Here is a 22545-nt window from a genome sequence, read left to right as displayed (position 1 = left end):
TGCACAAATCATTACGACTACGACATCCTCGGAAGAACCCACAAAAGGGCAAGGAAAACTCACACCCAGTGGGCAGGGAGAATTCACATCCAGTGGGACGCCAGTGACAATGCTGACTATGAGAAACCTTGGAGAGGACCTCAGATGTGGGCAACCCCCCCGCCCCCTCTAGGGGACCGGAAGCAATGGATGTCGAGCGGGTCTAACATGATACTGTGAAAGTTCAATCCATAGTGGCTCCAACACAGCCGCGAGAGTTCAGTTCAAAGCGGATTCAAGACAGCAGCGAGAGTCCCGTCCACAGGAGACCATCTCAAGCGGAGGCGGGTCAGCAGCGTAGAGATGTCCCCAATCGATACAGGCGAGCGGTCCATCCTGGGTCCCGACGAGCGGTCCATCCTGGGTCTCGACTCTGGAAAGCCAGTACTTCATCCATGGTCATCGGACCAGACCCCCTCCACAAGGGAGGGGGGGACATAGGAGAAAGAAAAGAAGCGGCAGATCAACTGGTCTAAAAAGGAGGTCTATTTAAAGGCTAGAGTATACAGATGAGTTTTAAGATGAGACTTAAATGCTTCTACTGAGGTAGCATCTCAAACTGTTACCGGGAGGGCATTCCAGAGTACTGGAGCCCGAACGGAAAAGGCTCTATGGCCCGCAGACTTTTTTTGGGCTCTAGGAATCACTAATAAGCCGGAGTCTTTTGAACGCAGATTTCTTGCCGGGACATATGGTACAATACAATCGGCAAGATAGGATGGAGCTAGACCGTGTAGTATTTTATACGTAAGTAGTAAAACCTTAAAGTCACATCTTAAGTGCACAGGAAGCCAGTGCAGGTGAGCCAGTACAGGCGTAATGTGATCAAACTTTCTTGTTCTTGTCAAAAGTCTAGCAGCCGCATTTTGTACCAACTGTAATCTTTTAATGCTAGACATGGGGAGACCCGAAAATAATACGTTACAGTAATCGAGACGAGACGTAACAAACGCATGGATAATGATCTCAGCGTCTTTAGTGGACAAAATGGAGCGGATTTTAGCGATATTACGGAGATGAAAGAAGGCCGTTTTAGTAAATAAAAACAGAATACAATGATTTGCAAATCCTTTTCAATCAATCATTCAATCAATGTTTACTTATATAGCCCTGAATCACTAGTGTCTCAAAGGGCTGCACAAACCACTACGACATCCTCGGTAGGCCCACATAAGGGCAAGGAAAACTCACACCCAGTGGGACGTCGGTGACAATGATGACTATGAGAACCTTGGAGAGGAGGAAAGCAATGGATGTCGAGCGGGTCTAACATGATACTGTGAAAGTTCAATCCATAATGGATCCAACACAGTCGCGAGAGTCCAGTCCAAAGCGGATCCAACACAGCAACGAGAGTCCCGTTCACAGCGGAGCCAGCAGGAAACCATCCCAAGCGGAGGCGGATCAGCAGCGCAGAGATGATTTTCAACCCAAATTCCAATGAATACACTGCAAAGACAATATATTTAACATTTAAACTGGTAAACTTTGTTATGTTGTGCAATTATTACCTGATTTGGAAACTGATGCTTGCAATATGTTTCAAAAAAGACTGAGAAAGTGGAGGAATGCTCATCAAACACTTATTTGGAACGTCCCACAGGTGAACAGGCTAATTAGGAACAGGTGGGTGCCATGATTGGGTATAAAAGCAGCGTCTAGAATGGGGCAGGGGTCACCACTTTCTGAACAAATGCGTGAGCAAATTGTCCAACAGTTTAAGAACAACGAGCTATTGCGAGGAATTTAGGGATTTCCCCATTTACGGTCTGTAATATCATCAAAAGGTTCAGAGAATTCGGGGAAATCACGGCAAGGCCGAAAACCAACCTTGAATGCCCGTGACCTTGGATCCCTCAGGCGGTACTGCATCGACATCAGTGTGTAAAGGATATCACCACATGGGCTCAGGAACAATTCAGAAAACCCCTGTCAGGAACTACAGTTGGTCGCTACATCTCTAAGTCCAAGTTAAAACCCTACTACGCAAAGTGAAAGCCATTTATCAACAACACCCAGAAACGCACCTGGCTTTGCTGGGCCATGATGGACTGATGCAAATTGGAAATGTGTAGAAAAAAAAAAAACGTTTTCCAGTTCGAACATTAAATATCTTGTCTTTGCAGTCTATTTATTTGAATATAAGTTCAAAAGGATTTTCAAATCATTGTATTCTGTTTTTTTTTTTTTTTACCATTTACACAACGTGCCAACTTCACTGGTTTTGGGTTTTGTATATTGAAGTAAAGTTCTTCATAAGAAACAATGGAAATATGAGAAATGGGTTCCATGCCTTGACAAGAATCCATGTTTTATTTGATAACAAACCAAAACAACTAGCAGAGGTTTCCTCATATAACTACACACACACACACACACACACACACACACACACACACACACACACACACTAGCCTTGTGGTGCCGTCACAGTTTGAAATGACACAATTCCTGAACTTTATTAGCCAGTTTGCTAAACAAAAATTGCCATTTATGCTTTCATTAAATCAAAATGTTTGCTTTTACTTAAAATTAATAAATTGTATTGAAGTCATTCAAAAAAAAACTTGCTGTTTTCTCAATTGATTATATTGCAGTTCACTTTACTGACAACGTATTAAACATGTTCTATTGATGCACATTTCCTTTTTTTTGTAGCAAAAATAAAATCTGACCTATGAGATATTATTGCAGTGTCCCTGTGTCAGCCCCATGGCACATTTTGCAACCACATGTGCTGACATTCTTGCTGTCTTTGTTTCAGCGATGGAAAACATTGTCTCTACTAGCTTAGGCACATATGAAAAAAAAAAAAAGGCCTGGGTTGGGTTTGGAAAAAATATCCGAATTGTTCAGATGTCATGTGAGCATCGAATCGGAACGGATCTGCAGTGCATGTGGACGTGTGGTTCGATTTTTTTGTTGGTATGAAAAATAACTGAAAAGGAGAATAATTTAATTGAAGGAATGTCTTAATTTTCCCATAATTGTCTTCCACCCAATTTTACTGCAATAAATGTCCAGTATTATTATGTATTCTACAACGTACTGCTTTTATATTTCCTGAATTTTATATTATTACTTTCAACTGTTTTATATTTAAATATTTTATCCTGTATAGCGCTTTTCAGAGTACTCAAAAGTATTATTATTATTATTATTATTAATATGATATTTTGCTCTGTAAAGAACATGCAAAGACTTTGTGAATTAGTATACCATATTTTCTGGACTATAAGGTGCACCTAAAATCCTTTTTTTCCCCCTCAAAACTCGACAGTGCGCCTTATAACCCGGTGGTCTAATGCAGTGGTGCCCAACCACCGGGCCGCGGCTCGATTGGAATTTTTTTATTTTTTATTAAAACAACATAAAAAACACAAGATACACTTACAATTAGTGCACCAACCCAAAAAACCTCCCTTACATTAGACCATACATTTGTTTGAGTGAGTTTTAATGTTAATGATATAATACAAATATTTGATGTTATATAATACAAATATTTAATGTTAATTATAAAAAAAATAACATTTAATGTTAATTTTATAATAAAAATATTTTTGTTTGTCCATCTGTGTTGGCCCTGCAATGAGGTGGCGACTTGTCCAGGGTGTACCCTGCCTTCCGCCCGATTGTAGCTGAGATAGGCGCCAGCGCCCCCCGTGACCCCAAAAGGGAATAAGCGGTAGAAAATGGATGGAGTTTACCCACCTCGAAGCAATTTTATTTGGTACATGGTGTAATGATAAGTGTGACCAGTAGATGGCAGTCGAACATAAGAGTTAAGTGTATACTGCCAATATGATGGCAATATGTCTCAAGTAAACTGCAACATTTTAAATGTTCCATTGAGAATTAAAAACATTACACACAGCGCTCAAAAATCTATCAAAATATTTTAGTATGACTTTGATAACCTAATAAGCCGCAACCACTAGATGTGCTTCAACACACGAGTATTATCATGTGTGTGTGGAAGGTAGACAGATAGATAGTACTTCATTGATTCCTTCAGGAGAGTTCCCTCAGGAAAATTAAAATTCCAGCAGCAGTGTACAGAATTGAGATATAGTTTAAAAAGTAAAAAGTAAATTATAGATAATGGGGGTATATTTTTTTGTATATATTTTATATATTTATATTGTATATATATATTGTATATAGGTAAGACATTATCTGCCGTTTTTTTTGCAATATTATGCAAAAGCAACTTTTCTTACCTTCAGGTACCTGCTGATCTGTATTTGGGATCTGCATAAATCTTGGAGAATTGTGCAGGTCCGCCTTTGTAGTCCGTGGAGACACCGTTGTCGATAAGCTTTTTCTTTTTGTCTATTTTCTTTTTATGTGACAATCATCCTCCGCTGTTGCCATTTGTAATATAAAAGTGTAACGTCAGTAAACTCGCCATGAAAGCGCTAAAACATACCGGTGTAGTGAGTTTACATTATTCACCCAAGGAACTTTAGTTATTAGAGGTCCGATTGGACGTTTTGTCACTGTGTTGTTGTTTCCGGATGAGGGGATGCTGCGCCGTTATTGATTTAAGTAAAGTCTGAATGTCATTAAAACTATACTTGCCAACCTTGAGACCTCCGATTTCGGGAGGTGGGGGGCGTGGTCGGGGGTGGGGCAGAGGCGTGGTTGGGGCGGGGGGAGTGGTTAAGAGGGAAGGAGTATATTTACAGCCAATTCACCAACTCGAGTATTTCATATATATATTATATATATATGAAATACTTGACTTTCAGTGAATTCTAGCTGTATATATTCATTTTATTATATATAAAAATAAAATAAAGAGTTGAATTTCAGACGGCACCAATCAAATACACAGTAATAAAAACACAGTTGTTCTACTAACTGTACTGTGCCTGCTGGTTACTAAAAAAATAACAACAACAACACTTACCTTTCACTATTTGAGTAACCTTTGTTCTGCCATTCGCGTACTGGCCAATCAAAAAGCAACCCCGGCCATAACGCTATAGCCAACATCCACCAGGAGATGGCAACAGACAACATAGATCACTCTATTACAGACGGCTTCGCCATGGCTGTAACTTCCTCGTTCTTCTGCTTCGTCTCCTTGTGAGTGCAGTTTTTTTTATTAAAGTCCGTAGATGCAAGCTGTTTATATATGGGAAAGCGGACGTGAAAACAGGCTGTCCCCTGTCATGTCCGCATGGAGCTGGAGGGGGCGTGGCCTCCAGCTCCGGCTGAATTTCGGTAGAAAATTTCTTCCGGGTGGTTTTCGGGAGTGGCGCTGAATTTCGAAAGTCTCCCGGAAAATCCGGGAGGGTTGGCAAGTATGCATTAAAACAGTTAGCTCCATCTTTTGACGCTTCTTCCACTCACATCCTTGCACGCTACACCGCTACAACAAAGATGCCGGAGAAAAGACGGTGTCGAAGGTGAGCCACGTAAATAAGACCGCCCACAAAACGGCGTTTCCGTAAGAGACTGTCAGAAAGTGGTCTGCAAATCATCATCTATGCAACATCATTTTGACCAAAGAACCACCATTATATTGTTATGTAGACTATTTTAAAAAATTAAATAAAAAGACTCTTTTAATGCGTCTTATAATCCGGTGTGCTCAATATATGAAAAAAGATCAAAAATTCATCGGCAGTGCACCTTATAATCCGGTGCGCTCTCATATGGTATTCTTCTGAAATAGTGGACTCTCCCATCAGGACGGGAAGCATGTGACATTTAACACAATTAAAGGGCAGAAAAATCAATGACCCTGTTGTTTGTGGTCAGAGAGGAGTTTGTTAAACACAAAATCAATAGCAAGCAAGACTCCAGGGCAGGAGTTGTCATCATAAAGGACGAGCCTTTCAAAGGAATTCCCCTCCCCGACCTGAAATAGCGAGAATAAAAAGAAGAAACACAAGAGGTTTGTATTTTGTCACGTCTGTATTTTGTCTCATTTTCACAAAACTCGTACAGGGGAAAGAAAGAAAAGCCTTTCAATAGAACCTGAGGTATTTATTTTTTTTATTTATTTAATTTTTTTTTTTTAGCATCAAGCAGCCTAAGTGTCAGGATTTTCTTTAAAAACTCATCAATGTTCTTCCATGTCGCTATTTACAATAATAATAATAATAATAATAATAATTCAATAACAACAGATTTAGCAAATGGGACAGCCTGCTTCGTATTTTTTTTTTTTTTTACATAATATCATAAATAATGCTAACAACCATTTTAAAAACACGGAGGAGGGATTTCAGGAGCGTTCATGATTGAGTCGCGGGCAATGGAAGGAATTGTAAATAAAACGCCAGTCGTGGGTCAAAAGGACAACACGGTGATAATAAATAAGCATCCGGAAACAGGTACACACTTTCTCGTGCTGGACGTGGGTTTAAATCCAAGCAGCGGGGGAAATAAAAACGAGAAAGTGAGGGTGCTTCCATGTTGTGCTGACGTGTGCTGGCCTTGGCTCACTCAAGCATCCCCTGAGAAGGAAAGAAAAAGGTGTGTGTGTGTGTGTGTAAAAAAAAAAAAAAGTGCATACTGTGTAGTGCAGGGGTCACCAACCTTTTTGAAACCAAGAGCTACTTCTTGGGTACTGATTAATGCGAAGGGCTACCAGTTTGATACACACTTAAATAAATTGCCAGAAATAGCCAATTTGCTCAATTTACCTTTAATAAATAAATATATATATACATTAAAAAATGGGTCTGTCATTCCGTCGAATATTTTTTTTTCCTTTTACGGAAGGTTTTTTGTAGAGAATAAAGGATGAAAAAAACACTTAATTGAATGGTTTAAAAAAGGAGATAACACGGAAAAAAAAAATTAATACAGTTTATCTTCAAATTCGACTCTTTAAAATTCTAAATTCAACGGAAAAAAAGAGGAGAAAAACTGGCTAATTTGAATCTTTTTGACAACATTAAAAAAAGAATTTATGGAACATCATTAGTCATTTTTTCTTGATTAAGATAAATTTTGGAATTTTGATGACATTTTTAAATAGGTTAAAATCCAATCTGCACTTTGTTAGAATATATAACAAATTGGACCAAGCTTTATTTCTAACAAAGACAAATCATTGTTTCTTCTAGATTTTCCAGAACAATCTCTTTTTTATTCAAAATACTTTGAAATTCTAAAGATTTTCTAGATTTGCCAGAATATTTTTATTTTATTTTAATCATAAGTTTGAAGAAATATTTCACAAATATTCTTCGTCGAAAAAAGAGAAGCTGAAATGAAGATTTAAATTCAAATTCATTTACTATTTTTTACAATAGAAAAAATAAATTTACTTGAACATTGATTTGAATGGTCAGGAAAAAAGAGGAAAAAATTTAAAAAGGTATACGTGTTTAAAAATCCAAAAATCATTTTTAAGGTTGTATTTTCTCTATTAAATTGGCTTTCTGAAAGTTATAAGAAGCAAAGTAAAAAAAATAAATGAATTTATTTAAACGAGTGAAGACCAAGTCTTTAAAATATTTTCTTGGATTTTCAAATTCTATTTGAGTTGTGTCTCTCTTAGAATTAAACATGTCAAGCAAAGCGAGACCAGCTTGCTAGTAAATAAATAACATTATAAAATAGAGGCAGCTCACTGGTAAGTGCTGCTATTTGAGCTATTTTTAGAACAGGCCAGCGGGCGACTCATCTGGTCCTTACGGGCACCGCGTTGGTGACCCCTGGTGTAGGGTGTGTGTTGTTTGGGAAGGGGGTGCTTCTATCAAAAACTGTGCGTACGCTTTGCATAAAGTCGTCGTTATGCATGCAGAAAAAATATGAATACGTTTAAGGCGTCCCGCCATGCTGAACAGAAAAGTGCATCCAAGTCATAATCACTCCCCCAAGAAAGGAACTGCACATATTGCTTGCTTGAATCCGTGTGTATTTGTATGTGTTGTATAAATACCATACAGCAAATAATAAGAAAAAAAAAATGAAATCAATCCACAAACATTATATTATTTCTCATTACCAGAATGAACAATAAATTAAAAGCAAAATAAAAATCCCGTTAAAATTGCTATACATATATATTCATGTCGTATTACAGAGTTTTTTTCTGTTGCCAGTCTTTCATGGTGCATGCTCAGTGGTGACCACTAGTGGTGACAAGGAGCAAAGGCAGGGAGGGTGCGGCTGACGCGGCAAACAAAGGACAGGCTGTGCTTTAGGGTGACTGGTGTAGATGCTGAGGTCTTTGTTTGGGAGGCGTCGCTTTTGGAGGAGAGCGGACGAGTGGCATCCACGTGCTTTGTGCCGTCAAGGCCGCCGCTAAATGTCGAGGACAACGTTGGGATGAGCTTTTTGAGGCTGTCGGAGCGTTCTGGCGCAGATCACGAGTCTCGGGACTAGGGCTGCACTGGTGTCCGAGTTATTCTACAAGATGCAACCTGACAGACCTCAAAGGTTCCGGTCCCTGCAGGCCTTTAGAGAGTTCTATAAGGTTCTGGTCAGCAGCTCGTCTCTGTCCAGCTTGCTAACCTTTGCTCAGTCCGTCTGTCACTCGTAGTCTTGAACGCTGCCTGTGAGGGGGAAGAAAATAATGTTCTTTCCAGCCTGCAAGCAGGTGTGGACAGAGTTGTCCATTATGTGTCAGGACACTTCAATGATCTCAAGGCTCCCTGAGAAACTTGACTGTTTTCCGATCTTCCCCAGTTCTTCTCGAGAACGGGTCTCTGAGATGCCCTCCTCGAATTCCATCTGACAGCTGCGACGCTTGAACTGCTTCTCCGCCGCCGACCCGCCCACGATGGGCACGTTGGAGGACGACGTGAAGTCTCGCTGCTTCTCCTTGGGAGGTTTGTCCTGTAACCGCACTCCCTCGCTGCACCCGAACGCCACGTATGCCGAGCTGCTCCCGAATCTCAACGAAGGCTCGCTTCGAACGCCGTCCCCCCCGCCGCCGAGCTCCATCTCGCCCCCTTCCTCCGCCCCAAAGTGCCAGGGGGCGTCGGTGGTGGGGGTGACAGGAGTGACAGGGGTGGTGGCTTGGACGGTGTCTCTATGTTTGGTCCACATGGCCTCGGATCCGACGGAGGGCAGTGACAGAAGCAGGGAACCCTTTAGGTTTTCATCCATGCTTGGACTCTTCTGGTCCAGAGACAGACTGAGGGATTGGGACAGCTGTTGCTGGAAATGGGCTGGTGAACTCCCAGAGGTGTGCTTGTGTTTTCTTCTCGGTCTGGATGACGAAGAACCAGGCCGATGGACTCCCTCGCTTCCTCCGTGCCCTAGACCGCCGACGGTGCCGACACTGCCAGGCGAGGGGAAGGGCGAGTCAGAAGAGCAGGGACTGTTCAGGATGGGGGACTGGGAGCAGACGCCATTGGAGGTGCCTGTCTCTGGGCTGTCCAGTTTGCACAGCTTGGGGACGTCTTCAGAGTGTGCTGGTGCCATGCCAGCAGAATGTGGACTGTTAGGGGAGTATACGGATTTAATGTCCAGAGAGAAGGAGCGTTTCAGACGGTTGGTGTCCATGATTCTCTCTGCAGAAAGGTGCAAGCCATTGAAGCCTTGCTGGAGGGAGGTGGGCAATGCTATCTTGGGCTCTGGCAGCTTTTCTGCCATCAATGAGTCATAGTTGCTCTGGAGACCGTTCATCTCAAAACACGAGTTGACCCCGTTAAGCTCAGCGTTGAGCTTGGAGTTGCTGTCTGACATCTTGTCATCGGCGCTGGAAGTCAAAGCTTGGAGTAGTCGCAGTTCTTTCTCAAACTCCAGCAGCTGGCCCAGGAAGTTGAAATTGGGGGATATGGATGGTCTTCGGTCTTTCACAAACCTGGCAGAGGGAAACACAGTTTGACTGCATTAGAAAAGGCAAACAGTTTGACCATTCTAGTCAACGGTTTGGCTGCCTAATCCTGCTCAGACTGACGAGGCCTTTTGTACACAACCTCGAGCACCTCTACCACTTCCCAGTTCTTGTCTTACAATAATCAGTTGCCTCTTTAACACACTTGACACCTTAGAGCAAGTTTACCTGTAGGCGTCGTCTGATGACAGGCCCATTGTCTTCATGATGTACGCGATGGCGATGGTCGCTGAACGCGAGATTCCAGCCAGACAGTGCACAATGACTCTGCAGTTCGACACCTTAGCTTTGTCTGTCGGAGGAAACCAACAGGTTGCGTTAAGTTGCGCACTGACACACACAACACCAGCAACACAAAGTCGGGTGACAATCGACTCCGACTGTAAGAAGGCTGACGTTTCCTGGAAAAAAGATCTGCTGTGTACAGTATGTACAACAGTATGGGACCTTACGTGATTATAAAGCTGGGCTTGAACAACGTAAATAAGAACTTTATTGATACCAAGGGTAGCGTGAGTATTTGCTTTGTTTACCAAATTTTTCGGACTACTGCGGCTTATGAAACGGTGTGGCAATTTTATGCATTTTTCTATGATTACGGCCATGTTTTGTATTCGGAAGGGCTTCACGGTGGCAGAGGGGTTAGTGCGTCTGCCTCACAATACGAAGTTCCTGCAGTCCTAGGTTCAAATACAGGCTCGGGATCTTTCTGTGTGGAGTTTGCATGTTCTCCCCGTGAATGCGTGGGTTCCCTCCGGGTACTCCGGCTTCCTCCCACTTCCAAAGACATGCACCTGGGGATAGGTTGATTGGCAACACTAAATTGGCCCTAGTGTGTGAATGTGAGTGTGAATGTTGTCTGTCTATCTGTGTTGGCCCTGCGATGAGGTGGCGACTTGTCCAGGGTGTACCCCGCCTTCCGCCCGATTGTAGCTGAGATAGGCGCCAGCGCCCCCCGCGACCCGGAAAGGGAATAAGCGGTAGGAAATGGATGCATGGATGGATGTTTTGTATTCAACAAATACTTGTCATATTACGCCAACAGAGACCCTGAAAAGAAGTGTTATTGTTTGTGTTATGGTGCCATCTTTTGGACGAGTTCTCTAATTGCAGGTGCTGCAGGTTGAAAATTTACTTTTCTGTTTTGTTTCTTGAACACTAAGTATAAACATCGAAAGGATTCTTTAGTCATCACTCCAAGCAACGGTTTACAAGTTTTACAATATAACTACAACAACCCATACTTACAAAACCGTCACGTGTGACGTCTGTAAGAGTATTTTCATGCATATTTGTACGTTGTCCATGCAACAAATACTTGTCATATTACGCCAACAGAGACCCTGAAAAGAAGTGTTATTGTTTGTGTTATGGCACCATCTTTTGGACGAGTTCTCTAATTGCAGGTGCTGCAGGTTGAAAATGTACTTTTCTGTTCTGTTTCTTGAACACTAAGTATAAACATCGAAAGGATTCTTTAGTCATCACTCCAAGCAACGGTTTACAAGTTTTACAATACAACTACAACAACCCATTCTTACAAAACCGTCACATGTGACGTCTGTAGGTGTATTTTCATGCATATTTGTACATTGTCATTGCAACCATTTTCTACTGCTTGTCCCTCTCGGGGTTGCGGGCGTGGCAAGAGCTTATCCCAGCTGCATTCAGGTTCTACCGTAATGTAATCAAGCAGGCATTGTTAGCATTAGCAAAGGTTTTAACACGTTTACAAGTGTCTGTGTTGGTATTATTACATTCCAACGGCATTCTTTTTGTATAATTTCAGTTTTGTAAATTCACTAAAACATCAGCGTGGAGTTATTGAGTCTGTTTAGCTGATTGGAGAGCTAGCTTTTACCATGAATTGATTTACTGTACGTGGACTTAAACAAGTTGAAAAACTTATTCGGGTGTTACCATTTAGTGGTCAATTGTACGGAATATGTACTGTACTGTGCAATCTATGAATAAAAGTTTCAATCAATCAATCAATGCTTGCACAGCTAATGGGTCCATGACGATGATTTCTGTTTTGTTTGATCAGCCGTTTTACTGCAATGTCACAGGCACTGTTTGGCAACTATCAAGGTATGTAAATAAACATTTACAAAATATTTCGTACTTGTATATAGCTTCGGCTTATATATGCTGCGGTGTGGCTAATATATGTAAAAATAAATACCGTGATCTCTATAGCCCGGAAATTACGGTATGTTTGATTTTTTTTTATACACTTGCAATAGTGTTGTTTTAGTCACAATTATTTGCTTGTATAATTTAAAGGAACTTAAAAATTTAGCCCACCATTTAAACACAAATGAATGCTCTTGTCAGAATGTCACACAGGAGTGTTGTCTTAATGCAATAAATGTAATAATTCAAAACAAAACAGTTTTTATCAAGGTTTATTTTTAAATGTTATTTACCGACTGGCACACCAGTTAGAGTTCCCCCGCTCATATTTCCACTGACGTATGAACTGACCTGATCACTGACCGTATAGCGCCCCACTTAAACCCCATATAGCTTTCAGGTTACCATGCAAAGGGCATGTGCGGTCAAAAATAAACTGCCAGATTAATCTGTGTTTATACAGTAGGGCAAAAAAGTATTTAGTCAGCCACCGATTGTGCAAGTTCTCCCACTTAAAATGATGACAGAGGTCTGTAATTTTCATCATAGGTACACTTCAACTGTGAGAGACAGAATGTGAAAAGAAAATCCAGGAATTCACATTGTAGGATTTTCAAATAATTTATTTGTAAATTATGGTGGAAAATAAGTATTTGGTCAATCTTTCAAAGCTCTCACTGATGCAAGGAGGTTTTGGCTCAGAATCTCACGATACATGGCCCCATTCATTCTTTCCTTAACACGGATCAATCGTCCTGTCCCCTTAGCAGAAAAACAGCCCCAAAGCATGATGTTTCCGCCCCCATGCTTCACAGTAGGTATGGTGTTCTTGGGATGCAACCCAGTATTCTTCTTCCTCCCAAACACGACGAGTTGAGTTTATACCAAAAAGTTCTATTTTGGTTTCATCTGACCACATGACATTCTCCCAATCCTCTGCTGTATCATCCAAGTATCCATTTTGGTATAAACTCAACTAGTCGTGTTTGGAGGAAGAAGAATACTGAGTTACATGCCAAGAACACCATAACTACTGTGATGCATGGGGGCGGAAACATCATGCTTTGGGGCTGTTTTTCTGCTAAGGGGACAGGACGATTGATCCGTGTTAAGGAAAGAATGAATGAGGCCATGTATTGTAAGATTTTGAGTCAAAACCTTACATCAGTGAGAGCTTTGAATGGTTGACCAAATACTTATTTTCCACCATAATTTACAAATAAATTCTTTAAAAATCCTACAATGTGAATTCCTGGATTTGTTTTTCACATTCTGTCTCTCACAGTTGAAGTGTACCTATGATGAAAATTACAGACCTCTGTCATCATTTTAAGTGGGAGAACTTGCACAATCGGTGGCTGACTAAACACTTTTTCGCCCCACTGTATGTGATACATGCAATATTTGTCAGTAATCAAATGCAGTAACGTGTTAACTTTGACAACCGAGTTGTATTGTTCACATCATTCCATGCCTGACCTTAAAAGATTGTCAAGTCAAAATTAACAGAGTGGCTGATGCTACCCTGTGATATCGGATTGACACCAACATTTATTGTCAACATGATAATCTTTCAGCTTACCAATAAATTCATTGGTTTTGTCCAGCCAAGGAAGCAGTTTCTCGCAGTAGTTGTCATTCACTGGGATGCGCATGAAGTGGCTCTCACTGATGAAGTCCGGCTTGGGGCAGGTGTTGCTGGCGTTCAGCACGTAGGTAATACCATTCTGAAGCATCAGATCCTGCACACACACGTCAGCATCACATCAGGCTGCAGCCTTACTTAATCGAATCCACTTCAGCATTGCCGTTACATTCATCTCAATTATCGCATTTGCTGCTGTAGTAGAAGTCCACAAACCTTATTGAGGACGTCTTTCTGAGAGCCCAGGTAGAGGTGTGGCAGGATGCGGGTGGGTCCGACATTAGCCACAGGCAAGCAGGGCTGGGACAAGCTCATAGGAAGAGCAGTGGCTGGCTTCCCTTCACACAGGCCGGGGAAGCAGGAGGAGAACGCAGCAAAGCCCCCTGCATAAAAAAAATGACAGAACCGCTTAGTTCCTCTAATGGTTTTCAACATATCATGCAGCATAATTGGACTCCTGCAAGGTCTCCGAAGTCAAATAAATCCGCCACCATTAGCTGAGTAAACAACTTGTAGACTTCCAGAGGCTACCATGTCTGAGTTCCGAGAAGACTCTCTCTTGTTCTTCTGTGTGAGGTTACTGCAGGGTGGCCAGGAATGTGCTTGTCTGGCCCTTTAAGAGGCAGGCGGCTCCACTTTTGGCATATGTGTATATATGTGTGTGTGTGTGTGTGTGTGCGGCTCTGTTTCCTGCATGAGCTCATGTCCTGCAGAAGTGCATTGCGTCAGGCTGAGGGAATGAGAGAGGCCACAGGTGCAGGGCCAGGACAGAGGCCCAGTAACATCCCGCTGACTAGCACACAGTGTGACCCCTTGCACACAAACGCACACACACACACTAAAAAGGCACGAACACACACTAAAAGAGTCAACCTGGGAACACACACCTTTCACTCGCAATGTCTCTCAACAGTTCTGTGCAAGACTCTGCAGCCCTATGGTTGTATAACCACAGGGAAAGAGGTGGGGTGTGTGTCTATTGTGTGGGTAATGACCTCGTAGAGAGAACTAGGGGGATGCTTCTAGGAAAATATCAAGATTAGCACTTAATCTTGTTTCAGCCTGACCATTCTTGGACACCGTGCGCATGTATGTCCACAGAGCGAGAGGAAGACATGACACCAGTGTGCAAAAGAAGCACACACAGCATACAGTGGGGCAAAAAAGTATTTAGTCAGCCACCAATTGTGCAAGTTCTCCCACTTAAAATGATGACAGAGGTCTGTAATTTTCATCATAAGTACACTTCAACTGTGAGAGATAGAATGTGGAAAAAAAATCCAGGAATTCACATTGTAGGAATTTTAAATAATTTATTTGTAAATCATGGGGGAAAATAAGTATTTGGTCAACCACTCAAAGCTCTCACTGATGGAAGGAGGTTTTGGCTCAAAATCTCACGATACATGGCCCCATTCATTCTTTCCTTAACACGGATCAATCGTCCTGTCCCCTTAGCAGAAAAACAGCCCCAAAGCATGATGTTTCCACCCCCATGCTTCACAGTAGGTGTGGTGTTCTTGGGATGCAACTCAGTATTATTCTTCCTCCAAACACGATGATTTGAGTTTATACCAAAATGGATACATGGATGATACAGCAGAGGATTGGGAGAATGTCATGTGGTCAAATGAAACCAAAATATAACTTTTTGGTATAAACTCAATTCGTCGTGTTTGGAGGAAGAAGAATACTGAGTTGCATCCCAAGAACACCATAACTACTGTGAAGCATGGGGAGGGAAACATCATGCTTGGGGCTGTTTTTCTGCTAAGGGGACAGGACGATTGATCCGTGTTAAGGAAAGAATGAATGGGGCCATGTATCATGAGATTTTGAGCCAAAACCTCCTTCCATCAGTGAGAGCTTTGAATGGTTGACCAAATACTTATTTTCCACTATATTTTATAAATAAATTCTTTAAAATTTCTACAATGTGAATTATTGGATTTCTTTTTCACATTCTGTCTCTCACAGTTGAAGTGTACCTATCATAAAAATTACAGACCTCTGTCATCATTTTAAGTGGAAGAACTTGCACAATCGGTGGCTGACTAAATACTTTTTTTGCCCCACTGTAAGTGCTGCTCGAAAGGCACACACACACACGCACACACACACACACACACGCACACACACACACACACACACACACACACACACACACACACACACACACACACACACACACACACACACACACACACACACACACACACACACACACACACACAGCATCATGTCAGCAGGACTCATTGTAACAAAGTAAAGCAGGTAAGCAGAAAGCATGAAAAATGTGTCAACTAAGGCAAACCTCCGACTCCCCATGGTTGAATTAATTTAGTCCTTTCTGATTTATGAAGGTTGTTACAATGTTGGATAAGCATCTGATTATAAGATTCATGCATTTTGGACGTTAAAGGCATTTTGAAACCCACTACTACCGACCACGCGGTCTGATAGTTTATATATCAATGATGAAATATTAACATTGCAACACATGCCAATACGGCCTTTTTAGTTAAGTAAATTACAATTTTAAATTTCCTGCTGAGTTTCTTATTTAAAACGTCGCGGAATGGTGACGCGTGTTTGTGACGTTATTGGTTGGAGGGGACATATTAGCCCAGCACCACTTACGGCTAAAAGTCGCCTCTTTTCATCGCCCAATTACACAATCTTTTGGACATCTGTGTTGCTGAATCTTTTGCAATTTGTTCAATTAATAATGGAGACTATAAAGAAAATAATTACACAGTATTTTGGACATCTGTGTTGCTGAATCTTTTGCAATTTGTTCAATTAATAATGGAGACTATAAAGAAGAATGCTGTTGGTGGAAAGCGGTGGATTGCAGCTGCCGTTACCACCGAAACACAGCTGGTGTTTCTTTGTTTGTTGTGAAGCTTTAACACAGAGTGGTCAAGCGAACATGTTTCTCTACGTCAACCAGCATGTTTTTGCATGGGAAAATTGTGATATTAAGATCAAAATTACAGACCTCTGTCACCATTTTAAGTGGGAGAACTTGCGCAATTGGTGGCTGACTAAATACTTTTTTGCCCCACTGTATATATATTTTGTCTAAGACCACAAGTAAGTGTTTTAAATGGAGCTTAAAAATCATTGTTCAGAAGAACTCTGCCACTTTAAGTGCTATGTGGATCTCCTGTCAATCTGCTGCTATTAATGGCAACCAGCGGAGATATGACATCAGTGCTCCTCCCAGCATGAGGGAGTGAGGGATGAATGAATGCGGAACAAATGATAAGATAAGTGGTTTGTAAATATGACGCCATGTATCATCTATTCGGCCTCGCGCGGTCTTGCCCCCGGGATCCTATAGTTGCCTGCGCTGTACTGGAATGCAAAGGCAAGTAAAACAACAGGAAAACCGCTCATGTCACACAGCAACCATTTCCCTTTTCTACGTGAGAACACTGTTGGAGAGTTTGTTAGAAGTACACAAGACAGGACGTTCCACAGTGTGCACACAAACACACACACAGTGTCTTTAACCAGCACAAGTGTGGGGAGAAAGTGTGGTGTTAGGAAGTGAGCTGGACACACTTTTCTAAAAATATTCTGGCCATTACAATTATAGTATGCGTGTCTGGATTGACGGCACTAAAGCTGACCTCATGCTGGGCTGGATAAACATGACAAACCACTCCGAAGAATGAGTGACGGGTCCAGGAATGTAGCGCCTCAATCAGAGATAAGAGGCGTGCAGCCCGTGTTGTTTTAGAGGGGCCGGAACGTGACGTCAACCCCATTATCAACACCTCCCTGCTCGTCAAACGGACGTTGGTCACACAAGCTGATAGCGTGTTATTGTCAGCCTGTCACTTGACCTTCCTCGCTGCTATGAGTTGTCATGACAACGAGGAAGGACAGTGGTGACAGTTGGCTCGCGGCGTCACCCCCCCTTGTGTGTTTTCTGGATACTATAAACACACGACACCGTGAAAGAAAGTAAAGTACCAATGATTGTCACACACACACTAGGTGTGGCGAAATTATTCTCTGCATTTGACCCATCACCCTTGATCACCCCCTGAGAGGTGAGGGGAGCAGTGGGCAGCAGCGGTGCCGCGCCCGGGAATCATTTTTGGTGATTTAACCCCTAATTCCAACCCTTGATGCTGAGTGCCAAGCAGGGAGGTAATGGGTCCAATTTTTATAGTCTTTGGTATGACTCAGCCGGGATTTGAACACACGACCTTATCATTACACCATGTACCAAATAAAATTGATTCGAGGTCGGTGAGCAAAAGCAGAATCATTCCGTACATTAGGCGCACCCGGTTATTAGGCATACTGAAAAAAAAGGATTTTAAGTGCGCCTCATACTCGGGAAAATCCGGTAGTTATCATTTCATTTTCACCAGGGAAAATAAGTTGTTATATGATATGGGACGGCGTGGCGCAGTGGGAGAGCGGCCGTCCGCAACCCGAGGGTCCCTGGTTCAAATCCCACCTAGTACCAACCCCGTCACGTCCGTTGTGTCTTGAGCAAGACACTTCACCCTTGCTCCTGATGGGTGCTGGTTAGCGCCTTGCATGGCAGCTCCCTCCATCAGTGTGTGAATGTGTGTGTGAATGGGTAAATGTGGAAGTAGTGTCAAAGCGCTTTGAGTACCTTGAAGGTAGAAAAGCGCTATACAAGTACAACCCATTTATCATTTATATGCATCCATTCTTCCATTTTCTACAACTTGTCCCTCTTGAGTTGCGGGGGATGCCGGAGTCCATACCAGCTGCCTTCGGGCATGAAGGCGGTGTACACCCTGGACAAGTTCGCCACTTCATCTATGATGACAGTTAGTAGTCAAACAAAATTAACACTGGTAACTGTAAAATCGGGCAGCACGGTGGAACAGGGGTTAGTGCATCTGCCTCACAATACGAAGGTCCTGAGTAGTCCTGGGTTCAATCCCAGGCTCGGGATCTTTCTGTGTGAAGTTTGCATGTTCTCCCCGTGACTGCGTGGGTTCCCTCCGGGTACTCCGCCAAAGACATGCACCTGGGGATAGGTTGATTGGCAACACTAAATTGGCCCTAGTGTGTGAATGTGAGTATGAATGTTGTCTGTCTATCTGTGTTGGCCCTGTGATGAGGTGGCGACTTGTCCAGGGTGTACCCAGTCTCCCCCCCGATTGCAGCTTAGATAGGCACCAGCGCCCCCCGCGGCCCCAAAGGGAATACGCGGTAGAAAATGGATGAGAACTGTAAAATCACAGTCATGGTAAATTGATGTGAAGATATATTGGACCGCTCGTCGGGACCCAGGATGGACCGCTCGCCTGTGTATCGGTTGGGGACATCTCTACGCTGCTGATCCGCCTCCGCTTGAGATGGTTTCCTGTGGACGGGACTCTCGCTGCTGTCTTGGATCCGCTTGAACTGAACTCTCGCGGCTGTGTTGGAGCCACTATGGATTGAACTTTCACAGTATCATGTTAGACCCGCTCGACATCCATTGCTTTCGGTCCCCTAGAGGGGGGGGGTTGCCCACATCTGAGGTCCTCTCCAAGGTTTCTCATAGTCAGCATTGTCACTGGCGTCCCACTGGGTGTGAGTTTTCCTTGCCCTTTTGTGGGTTCTTCCGAGGATGTTGTAGTCGTAATGATTTGTGCAGTCCTTTGAGACATTTGTGATTTGGGGCTATATAAATAAACATTGATTGATTGATTTAATAGCTGGGAATTTACCACAACACTTTTTTAACGTCTACCCATACGAACACAGACTTACAGTCTACGAAAAAAGATGACACGTGTAACCGTCCTGATCGAACAGAAAACCCACTCAAACACACTGAGGACTCATAATGAGGTCATTTGAAATACCCCGTGACACACACACAACACACACCCGCCCAGCTGTCTCCCAACATGACATCAGAAGGTCAAATGGGAAGGATTAGTTCATCCTCGGTGCGGTATGATCACCAGCCAAGCATGACATGTTTCTACTTTACACATCAACACAGATTTGTGTAGCGCCAATATCAACAACTGCTGCCTTCTGCAGGAGAGTGCGTTCTAAATACTGCTGAACCTTTTCTTTTTTGACACCTCTGGAAAAATACTCTCAGGATGTGACGAACCCAACTGTGAACACACCGGGTGTAAAAAGGCGACTACAGATCCGGGAAAAGGGGGCAGTGTGTCGCCAGCGGTGACTTCCTTTTTCCTCCCCCCCGTTTCATCACTTATGCAACTGCCGTTTCACTCCCTCTTTCCCCAGTGAGAGTGGAGCTTTTCCTCATCCGTCATTTCTTAAAGCAAACGTACTTATTAGTCACTTTCAAATAGGGGATCTGGCTGTACAGAAGTAGCAGATGTTTGGATCCAAGTCTATGGACAAACGCTCGACCATTTTGGACAGAGATACACACCAGGGTTCTGAACGTTACATCATCACTCCCATTTACAATGGACTGCTTTATCAATGCAAACTTCTCTCCCGTCCAAGCCCCTCTATGGCTTTCAGTCTCCCGTTAAAGGGGAACATTATCACCAGACCTATGTAAGCGTCAATATATACCTTGATGTTGCAGAAAAAAAGACCATATATTTTTTTAAACGATTTCCCAACTCTAAATGGGTGAATTTTGGCGAAGTAAACGCCTTTCTATTTATCGCTCTCGGAGCGATGACGTCAGAACGGGACGTCAACTAGGTAGTCAATCGGCCATTTTGTCAAACACATTATACATCCATCCATCCATCCATTTTCTACCGCTTATTCCCTTTCGGGGTCGCTGGCGCCTATCTCAGCTACAATCGGGCGGAAGGCGGGGTACACCCTGAACAAGTCGCCACCTCATCGCAGGGCCAACACAGATAGACAGACAACATTCACACTCACATTCACACACTAGGGCCAATTTAGTGTTGCCAATCAACCTATCCCCAGGTGCATGTCTTTGGAAGTGGGAGGAAGCCGGAGTACCCGGAGGGAACCCACGCATTCACGGGGAGAACATGCAAACTCCACACAGAAAGATCCCGAGCCTGGATTTGAACCCAGGACTGCAGGAACTTCGTATTGTGAGGCAGACGCACTAACCCCTCATCCACCGTGAAGCCCGCATCGAGTCAAATCAGCTCTGTTATTTTCCATTTTTTCGACTGTTTTCCGTACCTTGGAGACATCATGCCTCGTCGGTGTGTTGTCGGAGGGTGTAACAACACGATCAGGGACGTATTCAAGTTGATTTACGTAGAATGTGCATCGATTATCACGGCATGCTAATCGATGCTAACATGCTATTTACCGGCGATGCTAAGGCAGACATGGCACAGAGATGTATGCATGACCTGCAGATGCATTTCCAACGATAAAGTCAAAGAAATCACAAAGGTGAGTTTTGTTGATGTTGTTGACTTATGTGCTAATCAGACATATTTGGTCGCAGCATGACTGCCAGCTAATCGATGCTAACATGCTATTTAGGCTAGCTGTATGTACATTTGAAACTGTATTTACATCCAGCGTTTCCTTCCACCCACATTTAATGCCAAACAAACACTTACCAATCGACGGATTTAAGTTGACCCAGTGTCACAAGACGCGAAACTTTTGATCGTTGGTCTGCACATTTTACCGGCGATGCTAAGGCAAACATGGTCGAATAGCGTCAATAGCTATTCGCTCAATAACTTCAGTTTCTTCTTCAATTTCGTTTTCGCTATCTGCCTCCATACTCCAACCATCCGTTTCAATACCTGTGTAATCTGTTGAATCGCTTAAGTCGCTAAAATCCGAGTCTGAATCCGAGCTAATGTCGCTATATCTTGCTGTGGTAACCGCCACGTTGTTTGTATTGGCATCGCTATGTGACGTCACTGGAAAATGGACAGTGTCTTCGCAGATAGCTAAAATCAGGCACTTTAAAGCTTTTTTTAGGGATATTCCGAGAGGGGTAAAATTTTGAAAAACTTCAAAAAACAAAATAAGCCCCTGGGAACTGATTTTTATTGGTTTTAGCCGTTTTGAAATTATGATAATGTTCCCTGTTAATGGACACACACACGTCGACACACAGCCTGCAAGCATTGATCTGCATGAATGGCCACCCCACACCCCTCCACAGCACTCCTCTTGTGGTTCATATCAGGAGAGACATGACGCCATCCTGTGGGCCCCTCCAGCTGTCCCCTCAACCCTACGAGGGTACATTAGCATTTCAATGTGTGCACCCCCACCTTACCCCCCACCCCCCCCGAACATGACATCATTACACACATGTCCCCCTGGGCTCCACAAAAGCTTGAATTGCAGCCACAAGAAGGGACGAGGGTGTGTGTTTAGAGGGCACAGTGGGGGCTTGATGTCTGATTGTGTCAGAACAGTTGAGATTGACAGTCCACAGGGTGATGTCATCGCTTTTCAAGTAGGCGCCGAGTTGAGACTTAAGTATCCTCCTGTATTTAGTGAACAGAAATGTCACGGGGATACACTGCTGTTTTAGGATGATGTAATACAGGGGTCTCCAACCCAATTAACTGGGGGGCTGCCTGGGTGACCAAGTATTTCCTTTAGGAATACGTTTTAACCACATGACTTCATTTGTTAACTACTTCTACCAGCAGCTATATGTAGGCCTGTATTAATCATACATGCGAAATTGAAAAAAAGTGTATTGTGACACTTTTGAGACATGTCCCCTGGCTTACAGGAAGTTGCCATTTGTGTTGCCCAATTGTTGCGCTTGTGTCTAGTGGGGTTTATAAGCCTACTGAAACCCACTACTACCGACCACACATTGTTATATATCAATGATGAAGTATCAACATTGGAACACATGCCAATACAGCCGGTTTACTTTACTAAATTAAAATTTTAAATTTCCCGCGACGTTTTCAACAGGAAACGTCGCGGGAAATTTAAAATTGACGTA

At 42.9% G+C, this 22545-nt stretch overlaps 1 protein-coding gene across 7 annotated transcripts in view; it reads right to left on the bottom strand.

Moving 5' to 3' along the window:
* Window positions 1-5948: 5948 nt before the first annotated feature.
* dusp8a (dual specificity phosphatase 8a) overlaps window positions 5949-22545 on the bottom strand; it is a 104228-nt gene continuing 87631 nt past the window's right edge. For all 7 annotated transcript variants that reach the window (XM_061917751.1, XM_061917752.1, XM_061917753.1 and 4 more), the window contains 4 exons: window positions 13851-14017; window positions 13572-13731; window positions 10022-10145; window positions 5949-9820 (listed from right to left, as the gene is read on the bottom strand). In XM_061917751.1, the coding sequence (XP_061773735.1) occupies window positions 8635-9820; window positions 10022-10145; window positions 13572-13731; window positions 13851-14017 (1637 nt within the window). In that variant the 3' untranslated portion in view covers window positions 5949-8634. The remainder of the gene's footprint in view (window positions 9821-10021; window positions 10146-13571; window positions 13732-13850; window positions 14018-22545) is intronic.

Source organism: Nerophis ophidion, linkage group LG12 (genome assembly GCF_033978795.1).
Source record: "Nerophis ophidion isolate RoL-2023_Sa linkage group LG12, RoL_Noph_v1.0, whole genome shotgun sequence".
NCBI classification, from domain to species: domain Eukaryota; kingdom Metazoa; phylum Chordata; class Actinopteri; order Syngnathiformes; family Syngnathidae; genus Nerophis; species Nerophis ophidion.
This window is presented reverse-complemented; position numbering and strand designations above follow the sequence as displayed.